Source organism: Haplochromis burtoni, unplaced genomic scaffold (genome assembly GCF_018398535.1).
Source record: "Haplochromis burtoni strain Fernald_Lab_line unplaced genomic scaffold, NCSU_Asbu1 Contig_10, whole genome shotgun sequence".
Lineage (NCBI taxonomy): Eukaryota > Metazoa > Chordata > Actinopteri > Cichliformes > Cichlidae > Haplochromis > Haplochromis burtoni.
The window spans coordinates 1665350-1680895 of NW_024582371.1; the positions used below are offsets into that span (position 1 = coordinate 1665350).

Here is a 15546-nt window from a genome sequence, read left to right on the forward strand (position 1 = left end):
TGTGTGTGTGTGTGTGTGTATGCGCCAGTGAGAGATGGTTGTTTCTCCTTTTTAAGACATTTCGGACTGGAAGCAGGTTGAAAGAAAGTGGAGGTTAGTATAAGGTTATTTACACGCGGATGTGCTTTTCCATGAAGTCACAAATCAAGGCGGGGCAACCGGTAAAGGTCACCGAAGAGAGATGATGTTTAACTCTGGAGCAGCAGAGCAGATAAACGCTAAAACCAGGGGATGGAAATGTCAGGTTTTCCATGATGAAAGAGCCTCTTCCTTGAAGTAAATTTGCAGCGGATGACAAGCTCTTTGGAAAATTGACTTGTGTAGAATATTAACTCGTGAGGAGAGGAACATTTCTGCTCATTACGTGCAGCTGCACTGTGTGGTCAAACCGACGTGTTTGAGCTGGTATTTAAATGGGACCCAAACTTGAGGGGGGAAGGGAAAGGGCTTCAATTTTGCAATTAAACAAAACGACCTATACATACAATCATCAAGAGCTTTCATTAGTAACGGCAGGGGGACGGCCTTTGTTTAGGCATGCCATGAGTGAGTGAGCTCGTCTGAACACATGGCCAGCAGCTGTGTGTCTGCGTGCCAAAGCCTCTATCGCACAAATCTGGACTTAATTTTCACACAAGCAAGTTATAAGCTTTTCCATTTTTGGATATCGCCCGAGCTGAATCGATGTGCGAGTTTTCTGCGCTGTCCCGAGACCTGCCGGTGTATTTGTGCAAGCGATTTGTCATTTGGCATAGTTTTAGAGGAGGGGCTGGGGGAAGGCACGAGGAGCACAAAAGTGACCTGGTACCCTTCAATCGCACGTTCCACAGACATCTGAGCGCAGGGTACGAGCCAGTAGAGGCGACTTAATGTGAAACACAGATCGCATCTGTGTGGCAGCACGAGATTCAACAGGAGATACAGAGGATGCTCTCGTCTTATCTACGAGCATGCCAGACCAAAACTGCCAATGCAGTATTGTGAAATGTTCTAAAGCATGCCTCATTTCTTTACATTTTGCTAGGAAAATGGAAAATAGATGCAGCAGGTTACTGAAACATATATGGAAATACAGTATTATATGGCAAAAACAGTTCTAATGAGGTGGGAAGTCAATATTTAGTAAGGCCCCCATTCATACACACAGCCTGAACTCTCTTAGACAGATCGTCTAATAGTTCTCTTTTTTTGGATGTTTCTACCTTTTGTTCTGTTCTCTGTCAAAATGATCCCACGCTGCTTCAAAAATGCTGAAGTCCAGGCTCTGTGGTGGACAATCCTTGACTGAAGCGGTTTCATTGTGTTTTTTTCTTTCCACCTACACCTTTACTGCACCGACAGTGTGTTTGGGATCACTGACATGCTGAAATATAAAGCTGTTGCCAATCAACACTTTCCAGATGATACTGTATAGTAAATCAAAATCTTATGAGACTTTTCTGCATTTATAATTCCATCAATTTTCACAATATCCTCAAAATAATTCAAATTTGGATTCATCACTTTATAAGACTCGTTTCAGTCCAATTCTTGTGTAATTTGGTATACCTCAGGCTTTTCTCCCTCTTTATCATCATTAATAATGGCTTCTTGAGAGCACACCCTTTCACTGAGCCCATTGAAGTTTCAGTGAAGAGTCAATGGATCAACTGAAGGTCCAGACGCATCCTGTGTCAGGTCTTTGATGCTGATTAACCGCTATTTTTAAAGCTAAAAATTTAAGTTTATGTTATGCGTGGACACAAAATAGCTGATTTGTCCCTTGAATTGTTAAATTGTGCCTTTTCTATACTTGAATGATTCATAGGTCAGCGCTAAGTGGTTTTAAAAAAAAAAAAAAATCATATGAACTAATAAAGAACTGAGGGCTTGCTCAAGACATTTGCACATCACTGTAGTTTTGAGAGTCTGTTTCTTTATCTAAGGGATAGTTTATCCTTTGCTAATATGACAGGTTAAATGACAGGGCACACAGAAAGCATGAGTCAGATAAAGGGGAAAACAAACTGTTAAAAGAGGCCTTACAAAGTGCGGAAGAAAAAATACAGAAACAGAAGATGTAATGCAAAGAAATAGATATTTGTATATATGTATATACTCACAATCACAGTGTAAGTTTGGCAAACTGATGTTTAAACTCACTTCTATCTTCCCACCACTGTCTTTATCGGGATCATCCACATACAGTTCATTTACACTGCAATGGATGGAGAAAAGAAAAAAAAGGTTAGAAATGGTTAGAACAGAAAATCAACTTTTAATTTAAAGAAATGTGGTATTTTCATTAGAAAAAGACACTTTTCTCCCTCGACGTCATGCTATTGTGCGCCACTTTAATAGTAGGGGACTCATCTTCTGCCAAATTGCAAGGAGAGAGCATTTGTGTATCTCTGCCGGTGTAATTTCCTTTCTGTCACACCCTTACCAAGTCATCGCTTATTACACATTGCCAAGAGGCTGACGCATGCACAAAGCCAATTTCCTGTCACAAATTTGACTCCATTCATTGGTTACAACACTGGCTGGGCAGAATACATCATAATGAGGGCATTGACATTCATAATTAAGTCCCTGTTTGTGCCTGCGTGGTAACCAGGGAACTGTGCGTTTCAGCCGGAGGATATTACAGACGAGCGGCAGTACCTACATTTCAGTGGCTATGAATCCCGTCAGCTCAGACAGGAAGAGGAAGAGTATGAAGACACAGCAGAGGATGGAAACTGTGGGCAAAGAGGAAGAAAGTCAGAATGAAGACACTGTTCAAACCTAGGTCACTGGTGATGTCTCATATATCACTTCTTTCACATAGAAGTTACACAAGCTTTACACAGAATGATGCAAGTCAAATGATCTGGACTGACTGGGTCTTAAGGAACGGCTGACGTAAGCTATTGGTATTAATGAAATCACAGCAGCTAAAAAAAATAAATCCCTAAATAGCAGTTTTACTGACAGTGTTAGCCCTCCCATTATGTTGTTTTTTCTTTCTTTTAAAGAACCTCCTACAGTAATTACACATTAAATACCAGCACAGCAGGCGGCCATTACAGCATTTCTTCTTTGAGAGAGGTGATCTCATGCTACGCCTTAGTAAGCCCTACAAACAACATTTTAGGCTTCCTTAAACTCACACACTGACAGTCACCCAGACCAAAAATGGCTTCCACAAAAGAGGCTGAGCAGAAACCAAAGTAGGAAAAATTAACTTTAACTGTTCAGTGTCTTTGTGCCGACATAAAGCCTAAGCTTAAAAACACACTAAAGGAGAAGCAGCCAGGTCGTCCGCTTCCCTCCATGTGCCAAACTAATCAGCCGAAGAGTCAAATAAAAGAGTGGCCATGTGTTTACTAAGATAAATGTGGAAGGAACTGATCTGTGTCTGTGGTCTATCTGGTATGGTGAGAGCCTTGGTTAGAAAGCTCTCGCTCAGCAGGTGAGGCATGTTTACGTGGCAACCGTCTCCTAGGTTCGCACAGTCACGTGACCTTGTGGTTTAGCAGGGCGTCACAGGCGGACCTGCGGCTGGAGGAAGCTTTACATAAGGTAATATTTAACCAACAAACAAGGGAGTGTCACTGTGACACATAGATTACGAATTCAGGTTCATTAAAAAACTTGTACAGTAAGTTTTCCCTGCCTTCAAAGGATGCAATATAGGACGATGATTACTAAAGATGAGTGATTTTTAATAGTCTCACAATGGAAATACTGACACCCCGAAATGATTTACAAAGACATGACATGACTGTCTTCTATTTACGCTCCAGCTTATCCGGACAGCTCGGACATTCTTTGGACTGTGACACAAAGGAATCGGCTACAATAACACCATGAATCAGTCACTGACATTTGAAACTAGCCCTATTTATGCAATCAGATGTGGCTTTTTTGTTACATCTTTGTTGCTTCTAAGGCTCATTTTTCCCACATAGCACAGGCAAATTTGATTTTTTATTTTATTTTTTTTTCCACACCAGCCCGGGCAAAAAAAACCACACAAATACTAAGAGAGAAAAATCTGACAAACAAGAGACTGTTACATTAAATCCAAACCATGAGTAGTTCCAGAAACCACAGTGGCCAAACAGAGCTTTTGTTTAGGGTAAACTGAGCCCTGCAGAATGTGCCCTGGGGCAACAAAAACAGATGAGGGTCAAATATTTGGCCTTTTGTGAAAAGGCAGGCTCTGATTCTTTTTTGCCACCGTGGCCTGAATGTTATTCGGCCTGCTGTGGATGAAGCATTAACAGGTTTCTAATATCCCAATCTAACCAGTGGCGTCATCCCTAGACAGCGGATGGAGACAGGAAGGGAGTTAACTGAGTGCAGGAAAAACTTATATCCATTTCCTCTTGGGTGGAAACGTTAGTGTATAACTTTAGTAACTTCTTTCTGCTGTCCATACAGAAAATTATTTTTCTCTGCCTTAAAAGGGTCCAATACTGAAATAACACTTTTAGTTTATTCACTGTGTCATGAGTTTTGTTGACAGTTTTCCTACTATGTGTCTTTGTCAGCTGACTAATGAATAAGACTGCTGCCAAAAATGTGTCATCAGAGCTCTTGTCTTCTATCAAGCAGTGAATAATCAATATAGCCCCTGATTACACAATGACTTATTGATGACAAGTAGGAAAACTCTTGACCTGTCAGGAAAAAGCAGTCAGATTTCCACTGAGGACTCCTGAGGTGCCAGTGACTATGAGACCGCATGATTATTAGCATTTTTGTCATACCAGATGTGCTAAAACAGGTACTGCTCCAAGCTGTTTGCTTTTTACATAAGAGCATACCTCTGTGCTGACAAAAGGGAAGTACTTGAATCACAATTACTTGTCATCGTTTTCCTAAACATCTGCCTCCCACAGCAGGGACTGGCATCTGATTCTATTTACTTTTTATGTTCAAGCTGAAGAAGAAGGTTACAGACTGTGAAGCCCTGCTAGGACTCAAATATCATTTTGAGTTAAGAATGAGGCGGTTTAAAGACAGAGTAATCAAAATAAAGTACTGTGCAACAGTCTCGAGTCACCGTTAATTTCTTTGTATTTTAACTCCAAGGAGCCAGACTTTATTGTAAGAGAACAATAGTTCCTCAGGCTTTCTGAAGGTCTTTCTATGCTTTTCACTGGACATTGGCTGCACATTTGTCACATATTTTCAGTCTACTTCTCGCACCCGACCGTTTGGAGAGAGGTACAACAGTGAGTGTCTCGTTAGAATTACTGCACCCACTTTCCATGCAAAATATAAAGCAATGTGTGGTGGATTCAGAGCTTTGTACAGTGCTCTATGTTAAAAAAAAAAATACAAAGTCCATTATGCCTCCAAAAACAAACTTTGGATTAAAGTGTGTGTGTGTTTTAACTAGCTGGTGTATTGTATGCCAGAGCTAGAATGTAATTAGCATAAAGATGTGCTAGCTATAGATGAAAGTTATTTTTATTTCTGGTTGATTCAGTCTGGTTGATTAATGACAAGCAAATGTTCCTGTTAATATACTTCAATTAACTATTGCTAAAAAAGTGAATCACTAAAGAGGTGAACAAGCCAAGAGGATAAATGATGCTAGGTTAGCCCTGCTTACACAGCTTAGCTTAAAAAAATAGTTTTTAGCAGCTCTGATATTCAATAATTAGTATGTTTCTACTTTTTTTTTTTTTATGTAAAGTTGAGCAAGTTCTTTTTATTATAGTGAACAAAAATAGTATGTTGTAGTTCTACTTTGTTGCATACCTTTATTTCATTTGAGATGTCTATAATTGTGAGTCAACTATAATCAAAAAGTGCTGTGTTCATTTTGCAACACCCATTCTGAACTACTAAAATATTAATACTAAAGTTACTAAAAGCTACACTGACATTAAACACTGACATTTACACTAAAGTGAACTGATTGACTCTACTATGGAAATAAGCTGAGGCCTTTAGACTACGTCCACACTAGCCCGGATAGATTTGAAAATGGCGTTTTCTACTGAAAACACTCCGCGTCCACACTAGCGTTTTCAGTCATTTTCACAGAGTTGTGCGTCCACTTTGAAACGGCCGAAAACGCTTACGTTCCAGTCCTGCGCATGCGTGAAGCGCCAGATGATTCGGCCTGCCTCATTTCTGTCAGCCGTTTATTTACTTTCCGGCTCTTTGAAACGTCGCAGCAAAAGGTTGAGGAAAATTTTTTAAATGGACTGACAATGAGGTGAAGTTGTTGCTGTGAGTAACACAGAAGTACAAAGTAGCAAGAGCGAGTGAGAATTAAACAATTTGAAGAAAAGCTAATAGTTTTGCAATCTTCATTAGTTTTTATTTTTATTTAGTTTTGACTTCAGATTTTCAATTTTATATCAGTTTTAATTAGTTTTTACCATTTGTTTGCTAGTTTAGTTTTTATTTTTATCTTCTGCTTATCCTTGGGTATGTTGCTATTCCAGCTACCATACCCTGCACACTGAAAAGGTCGCCAGTCTGTCACAGGGCTAACACGCAGTGACAGACAACTCGCATTCCCACCTATAGGGAACCTATGGGTTATTAAAAAATAAATAAAATTAGGGCAGATGAACAACCATTGATGCCAGGCAACTATAAAAGATATATCTTGGCCCCAATGAGACTATGAACTCTTGCAGCACTGGGTCTTCGTAATTTTGGTTCAAGTGATTTGCTAAACTTTTGGAAGGCAACTGACTCACACAGTTGTGTAGATATCCCAGGCTCAATAAACATATTCACCAACGCTTCCTCTCGCTTGTGATGTTCCTGCGAATTGACCAACTAGCAGCCATTGGGTCGCTGTTGGAAGCACTGCATTAATGTTTTTTGTGGAGTTCTCTTGGGATGCATCACGCTGCCTTGCCTGGGGCAAGCTTCTGTTTCTGGGGATGAGGATTGGGCGTGCTCCCTTACCTTCTCAAGGTAAGCTAGGTTAGCCTTCTTGTGCGAGCTTTTCAAGTGCACTTTAAGGTTTGTGGGATTTTTTTTCCCTTTAGAAATGCACCGCATAATTTGTCTAATTCCATTACAAGACACTTGCTTTTATCTAAAACACAATCATATTCAAAGTAATCTGAAGTTGGACTGTAGCGATTTCTCCCGACTTTTGCTGACACGATTCTGCGTGGGACGGAGCAGCAACACAGACGACTCGACTAACGTACTTGCCACCTGCTGGCATAATGAGGCACAGCAAGAAAAAAAACCTGGAAACTACACTTCATTTTCACCCTAGACTATTGTATGACACACACACATCAATGAAAACTAAACACATTTTAGCTATAAATTCAGTTAATTTTAGTTAGTTTTGTGAACACTCATTACAGTTTTAGTTCCTTTTCCTTTTTTTGCAAAGTCTTGTTTTTATTTTTATTTCCGTTAACGAAAATATTTTTTCACTTCTAGTTTTTGTTATTTCGTTAGTTTTCGTTAACGATAATAACCTTGGTACAAACTGATGTTAATCTTTAATAGGGCTGTGAAAATTGAGAGCAAACAAAACAACCGCTGCTATCTTTGTTTAATTGGTCACATGACTGCATCACATGACTAAAATGCATCATCATTTTTAGAAAGTCTACGTTTTCACTGTCCACACTGCGACGCAAACGCACCGTCTTCAAATGTATTCGTTTTCAAAACGCCGTCTCAGTGTGGATGGGAGGCCAAAACGGAGAGAAAACGAAAACGCATTAGTGTAGACGTAGCCTTAATCAGCACAAAGATAGCCCATACACACAAATCTAAGCACCGATGGCACAAACATTAACACATGCCATCTTATTTGTTCAAAATATGGTTTATCGCCTTTACACTTTGGTTTGTGTTAATTCTCACTCTAAGTCCTGCAGAGGCAGATTTTGCTACCAGCAGCCAGAGCAGTCAGAACGAGTGTTTTGGCTGATGTCAAACTACTGCAAGCAGCTGTACAGTCACGAAGGATGACCTTTTCAGTTAACTTTCACTGGAAAAAGTGATTACGTCTCACATCTTATTTTGCCACATTTTGCATCTTCCATTTATAGAAGCAAGATTCAGGCATTCCTTTCACATATGTGGAACAAAATCCCCCCCAAAAAAATTACAAAAAAATGAAAACCTTAAAGTAGATGCTCATAACTTTGGCCTGTGAGTGAAGGACTACTCACTGAAAGCTCCTGTGTATGTTGGCTGGGTGAGATCCTTTGGCACTTTCCTGTAGATATCAAATCTGAGGAGAGACAAAAAGAAATATATAGCAAATGTAAATATTATGTGCTGAAAAACGTTGCACATTCTGTACCCATCATGCCTTGCGATATTACAGAAGCGCGGTGGAATGTTAGCTTTGGACGTCCGCCATTATATATAACAGATCCAGACGGCCAACCGCAACACATACAAACACACACACACACGCACTTTTACAGGGTTACAACCTCTTCCTTTGAATGTCTGCTCTGTAATTATGAACTGACCCCAACAAAGGTCTAACACTCCACACATACACAAAGCCAACAAAAACACACACAGAAACATAAACACAAGTTCACCGACAACTTTAAATCATATGGGTTCATCTTCTTGGCAGTCAGTGGATATAAGAACTGCTGATTTACTCTCTGTAAAATCCTCAGTTTAACATTTTTGGATATTTCTAAAAATACCTTTCTTAAACTGCTCGTAAATCAGCGTTTAAGAGATGGGAAGATCATTTCCACCTGACACAATCGACTCTGCTTGTGAAATACTGTTCTTGCCAATTTTGGGAGCTAGAAAAAGGAAGGAGAAAAAATCTGCTACTCAACACCAAAACTATTTTGGTTCAGGACTTCTTGCGCTTGTCCTTTTTGGGCAGTGAAAAATCTTTTGGCTGACTGTGCAAACTCCTCCCACACCCCGATCTCCCCACTCAACTCTCCTTAGCCGTCTCCTACCAAAACAATCACATCTGTCTACATTTCTTCCACTTAGAGCGTCCAGAAAAATAATCACAGTTAATGCAATGCAGGGCCGGGAGGAAGTATGAGGGTGGGCTTCCTGTAATCCACCTCTGTTTCTTCTCTCGATGTTGCATAACCTCCTGCTTTAACGCCTTTGTTTTAATGTGAAGCACTCCTAGATCCCAAAACTCTCATTCAGCATTCCTCTATGTGTATATCATTACAGTATACATCCATACTAATGTAGATAGATAATGTGCACTGCCTTTCCTCACATAAAACAACCTGACAGGTGGAGCAAAATGATATACATCCCCACCATGTGAAGGCCTTGTAAGTCAAGTTCTAGTCTTTTCCACGTCTTTGGAGTTTATTCAAGTATTACTTACGCATTCTCCGGTGTAGATGGTATGAGTAGACTAAGGCTGAAGGCAGATTGTGGTCATAGTGGTATTATTTGGAACAGAGATGTTCGAGATATGTATTCAGCCACTGATAAGAACGTAAAACAACTGAGCTCATTTTATGAATATGCGAGTTGTGCAGTTTGTCAAGTTCAGCATTATGGCAGGAAAGGATCATTTTACATAAAGGAAGTTCATCTGGAATATATTTGGATTATTCTTGGTTATACAAATACAGGTTTTTTTTTCAGCTTAATTAGAGAAACAGTTTAGCTACATGCACATGTATTTTAGAAAATTGACCTTTTTCTGTGCATTTTTGCCTTCTGTACACATGTAAACTGAGCTTTTAAAATACTCCTTGTTGTCTTTCAGTGTCAAATGTGTGAGCCTTTACCGTCTTTTTTTTTTTTTTTTTTTTTAAAGTCAGGCTTCTGATTGGCTAGCATTTCCATACAACTAGTGTTTTATCACTACTTGTGTGCTCCTGACAATGCATGACATTAGTTCTTGTATTTTCATAAGGCCTGAGATAGTTTCCATAGCATTGCTTACGTGGACAGGATTTTTTTTTTTTTCTTTAAACAAAAGCTATAAATTCCCCTTATAAAAACTGTATGTGTATCTGTGGATCTATACATATACATAGATACACACATAGAGACAGACAGACATATATACATACATATACACACATACATACATACACACACACACACATATCTTTGTTTTTAACAGTTGAAGGTGTTGGAAAAAAAAAGAAAAAAGAACAATATGACATCACTATCACTGACTCCACATACAATATTGGCTCAAGTATTTCGAATTACACATCATCTGATTTTAAAAGGTGACCCATGTAACCACACTATTCACTAGTTAAAAGCAATGAGCTGCATGCAGACACGCTTCCTCGCTCACATACGTCATTTTGCTTTGACATTAAAGTAAAAACATACTGTGATCATGTCATCCTACAGGAATAACACCGCTGTTTCACAAACAGTGTCCCGCACTTCAAACCAGGGGTAGGTAAATAAAGGTCTGATTTAAGATTATACCACAAAAGGACAATAATAGACAAGGCCACAACACACAACTTTCACTTGACAGTAACCAAAATGAGTTGTGTTTACTGCCTCACAGCTAAACTATTTCCTTTTTTTTTTTTTTAAAGAGACTTATTGTAACATTTTTAAGCAGTCCTACAATGTGTTCACTCTGAGGTGACAAAGGTTAATGAATTCATTAGTAAAATTAATATGTTCATTACACTAAACAACAGTTTAGGAGAAACTTCAGACACTAGTAAAGCTTCAACAAGTATTAAACAGTTAGCATAAATGTTAACCTGGTTGTCACACATGTTAACTTAAGCAGTTTAATGATTTGTAATTAGCTACACTAGCCATCTGTTATCATCATCGTAGTGGCTAGCAGAAGTAATTACTGCCGGCTGACTGGATGGAATATTGAGTAGTGACAGAGCAGGTTGTGGACACATGGAAACAGATGGGTCGCCTGCTGTGCAGAGCAGCGGGGGAACCGTAGCTGAACTGAGTAGAGAGTCCAGAGTGTGGAGAACTAATCCGAGAACATAAAGAGTGGAATCCAGAGCAGAGCAGAGCTGCAGGCTTTTCGACTTTTAAAGTAACTGGTTAAAAAGTTTCTTATTTCCTTGATCGCAGCTTCAAAATGTAGTCAGTAACTTTATTATAATAAAGTACAATTTATAAAGTTAAACCTTTTAAAGTCAGCAATTTAAAAAAATATTGAAAAGATCCAGGACTGACATAAACTTTCACTATATGTATTTTTAACCTGTGCGACACTGTGGTTTTATCAAACCATCTCTACTCAGAACACTTCATGAATATTTATGATGAGGTTCAAGGGTTCACATCTCCGTGTACCACTTACATTCGTAATTTCCTGAATTACAGTCAACACATCTCCTTCCGTCACATCTCACTGCTCAGATGTTATGTGATTAGGGAGGACATGATGTACCAGCATCTAACTGTTAACACCATGACACGAAAACACAAGCCTACTTTTCAAGGGTCTTAAATAAATAAGCCGAATCTCGGCAATGACTCACGGTGAGTCAGTAGTTTGTTCCATGTATAGCCGAGTAAACCCACATTACAGACGATCAAGGTTCTTCTTTTCACACCTTACACCACAGAATATAAGCAATACTTCTCTCTTTACGTAGGTAACCCAACTGCTGTTACGATAAAGTCATTACTGCAATTATTGAAAAAACAGGGAGAATGCATATTAAGCCTCTAAAGTGACCATGTAATAAACACAGCAGATCATCGGGTTGGCTAACACAAAATGTCCTTGTGCCAATAAATGACATAATCTAAAGGACATTAAACTTGGGCATAAAAGCCTTTCGGTGATTCACTCGTTCCTTCAGTGACGCTGTTCGGTCATCCTGAATGAGATGATCCTCATTGTTGGAAGTTGGCATTTGTGGAAGAACTTTATTACTGTTGAAATGTCAATCTACAGCAGCTGAGAAAGATACGCATTTCTAGAAAAGACCAAACCTAGAAATTTACTACCACATATTAGAAGGGGAACACAAGACCGTATATGTGTACACCATCCTGCTGCTGGAAAGGAAAAAACAAAACAAAAAAAAAAAAAAAAACCTAGAACACCAACTGTACATTAATCCAGAGCTTAAAATAGTCCCTAACAAGTACACAAGTAACTCTTTGAGGAAAGCTGTGTGTCTTTTTTTTTTTTAAAGAAATGAAAATGTGTACATGCAATTAGGTTTTAAATTTTAAATTAGCACCTTATTATTTTTGCTCATCAGATTTATGAACATGAAGGCAGAAAAACACCAGCTTCGCACTTTAGCTTATTTGTTGAGCGCTTTGAAATAACTAACATGCACATTCTGGGAATACATCCTACTTTTGTGGATGGTGCAATCTATGGTAGCCAAAAAGTGTTACACACCCTCACGCTGGTGACTAACCCTGCAGTATTTTTGAAAGGACAACACCTCGAAACAGTTACTCAAGCCTTTTCTAGCTGTTGCAATGCGGGTTTTGTATGATCGAGGCATCGAGCAAAGCATCCAAGGATGAGAATCTGACCTCTTGTGACACACAGTTCATCAAGAGTGTTTTTTCTTCTGTAGTAAAATCATTCTGTCAGCACAACACAGCTGTAATCTTTGGAAAAAGATGACAGACACTGATTTCCAGTTTGACCGTGCTGTTGATCATTTTCATCAATCTGTCCGATTTTTCTGCGTTAACATTCAGCACAGCTATACAGCTATCTGAAAACTGTGATTACTTCACATTAAATAGAGCTGGAGGATTAGCTGAAACATTGTCACATATGAGCCTTGTTGGTTCCTATTGACCTATCAGCAAATGACATCACATTTACTAATGGAAGCTGTGGCTCAGGACCTGGGATGGGCAATTGATTTTTCCTAGGGTCCATGTGAGAAACTGTAACTGTTGCGCTAGTAAGCCAAACTCAATTCTGCTCAATATGAACTTTCTCTCTTTATAAACTGCTACCAGTAAGAATTAATGTTACAATTAGCCCCTAAATGTGACTCCCTGGTAAGATTAACTGCACAAGCTCTGCACAAGAGACAGAGCGGGTCATCTGCTATTCGGAAGGTCATGGTAAAGTTGCGAAAACGTCCTTGGGCAAGGGAGTGAACCCCATACTCCTCCGGATGGCATAGAACGAAGCACTGTGTGAATGGGTGACTAAAGCTTGTAGTAAGGGACGATCGTGGCTCAAGAGACTGGTGGTGGTCAGAGTGTCTGGGAGCCTCGCCTCTGTCAGTGCGCCCCAGGGCAGCTGTGGCTACAATGTAGCTTGCCATCACTAGTGTGTGAATGGGTGGATGACTGAATGTAGTGTAAAGCGCTTTGGGGTCCATAGGGACTAAGTAAAGCTATATACAAATACAGGCCATTTACCATTTACAATAAAAGGCACTTTGAGTGCTCGGTTAGAACCAGTCCATACTCAAATCTTGTGCTACATTAATTGTGTGTGTCAAAGATAGTGTTTTGAGAATTTTTTTTTAAATTTAGATGGTAAGAAACCAACAGACAAACAACTAAAAGGCACTTGAATAAGCCCAAAATGTAACAATGCAATCCACAGGCAGGAAACATAAATATTATTAACAAGTACAAGCACTTTACAACTTAATTTGCTGTCAAAATAAAATACATAGAAGATATTTTGTTTATGACTTTGCTAAATGCTTTTCTTCAATATAGCAGCTGCGTTGTTAAAATACTGTTAGGAAATGACTTTTGTTGGGTCTGGTGAGCAACAGGATAACTGCAAAAGTAATACATTACTTATTCAGAGCCTCTGAAGAGATACGTTTTGTATGTGTTTAATTAGTTTCCAGAACACGCTGCAGTTGAGTTTATCAGATACCATTTTAGACTCTGTATAAATGTGTGAAGTTTCATCTCTGTGAACTTAACAGTTGTGACTGTGGATATGGCAGATTTCCATTCAAAATCTAAAGGCTGGCTCAAAATGTGTTCTTACTAAATTTGTCTTGGCACTGGCAAACAGGATGAAGTGAGCATTATGCAAATGGACAATGCAAACATCCTGTTTTTTATTCTAACTGGCCGTACTCTATTGATAGGTTTAACAGCCCTGTAGAGAAAGTGTGGCAAACAAGTTTAAGTTGCAGATTAATAGCTTGAATGGCTCTGCAATGGCTGTGTTCCGGTTTCACTGTTTATTGGTGGCTAATGACTGAATGTTTTAATGTTTGTGTACTGAACGTGCTACACAGTTTCTTTTGTAAACCAAACCAACCGTGCTGATTGTAATCGGGCTCACGTCTGGCAAAGCTGGTCGAGGACATTTGCACATGCGCAAAAAAACGAACCCACACAAAAACCCGAGCATCACTGCGGCGACTTAACGAAAAACCCGTGCATAAAAAAATGTTTCTTTTTTTAAAAAAACTGAGCTCACTCATGTCAAACGCAACACATCATTGTGATAACTTTGGCTGCCTCAGTAGCATGTGATGCTGAGCCAACTGTTAATTCATCTAGAGCTCACAGACAGCAGACCACCACCACCACTTTCCACTTCATATCCCGTCACAAAGAACCGGAAGCCCCCCGTACTCACCTCCTGACATCGAAAGTCATGATGTTTGCACGTTGGACAGGGGCGTTAAAAAGAAGAAAACTACAAACAACAGGAGACCATACTATCTTCAACGCTACCGGTTGTTCATGGGTACCGGGCTGACGTCAGCTTAGGACGCTTTGCAGAAGCTGATTGGCTGAGATGTACTTCCTGTTCACTATGATTCTTCTTCCTCCGAGTGATGCAGCCGTATTGTAATGGGCCGAAACATGAATGGGAAAACGTTTTTTAAATTAAGAAATAATTAAAAATTAACATTAAGATTAACAAAAGATGAACTTGTGCAATACGATCACATTTTTAAAAATAATTTTATTGACTGAAAACTATAGAGTGTTTTTTTTTTATTTATTTAGTAACGTGAATTTTAAGAGGAAAAGGAATTATGAATTTTATGACAAAAATGGGCAATACAAACTGCTCAAAACTCAAATTTAATCCAGTATTATCCATGTGTTATGCTCTTACTCTTATTTTTCGCTTTCTTTTTTAATATGTGCAGCAAGAGAACAAAAATATTTTAAAAATGTTAAAAAAAAATTATGTACTACTCCAAGTCTCATTCACCTACACATTTTAAAAGTAAATATTTAGCTGACATTCACATACACCCTCACTGCAGTGATGGATGAATTGTGGGTAACTCAGGGTTCAGCATCTTGCCCAATAATACTTTAGTTCATTCTTTGATTTTCCCAATTGGTCTGCACTGATACTTGTGTAGCACTTTTCTGCTCATTTTCTTACAACATGCCTCAATATACAAATTCATACAAGCATTATGTCATCATGAGAACATAGCAAGCCAGGTATTAACCCACCAACCTTCTGATTAGTGGCCGACCAGCTCTACCACCTGTGCCAAATTGCCATAGAGGAAAAGGTTCTCTTCCCCTTTTTTTAAAATAATGCTAACAACTCCTTCTTACCAAGAAATGAAGATTTATAAACATAAAACTCTGCCACCTCAGTGGCTGTATCTAAGGAGGACTCTATCAGAAGGTTGGTGGATGAATCCCTACATTCTCAAAGTA

At 39.1% G+C, this 15546-nt stretch overlaps 1 protein-coding gene across 2 annotated transcripts in view; it reads right to left on the reverse strand.

The window, feature by feature from the left end:
- ergic1 (endoplasmic reticulum-golgi intermediate compartment 1) overlaps window positions 1–14647 on the reverse strand; it is a 20466-nt gene extending 5819 nt beyond the window's left edge. The window contains exons 1-4 of one of the 2 annotated variants that reach the window (XM_005927924.3): window positions 14492–14647; window positions 8145–8206; window positions 2648–2720; window positions 2103–2197 (exon numbers count right to left, since the gene is read on the reverse strand). In XM_005927924.3, coding sequence (XP_005927986.1) covers window positions 2103–2197; window positions 2648–2720; window positions 8145–8206; window positions 14492–14511 — 250 coding nt within the window. In that variant the 5' untranslated portion in view covers window positions 14512–14647. The other variant, XM_042228905.1, reaches the window with a different exon arrangement.
- Between the last annotated feature and the right edge of the window lie 899 nt (window positions 14648–15546).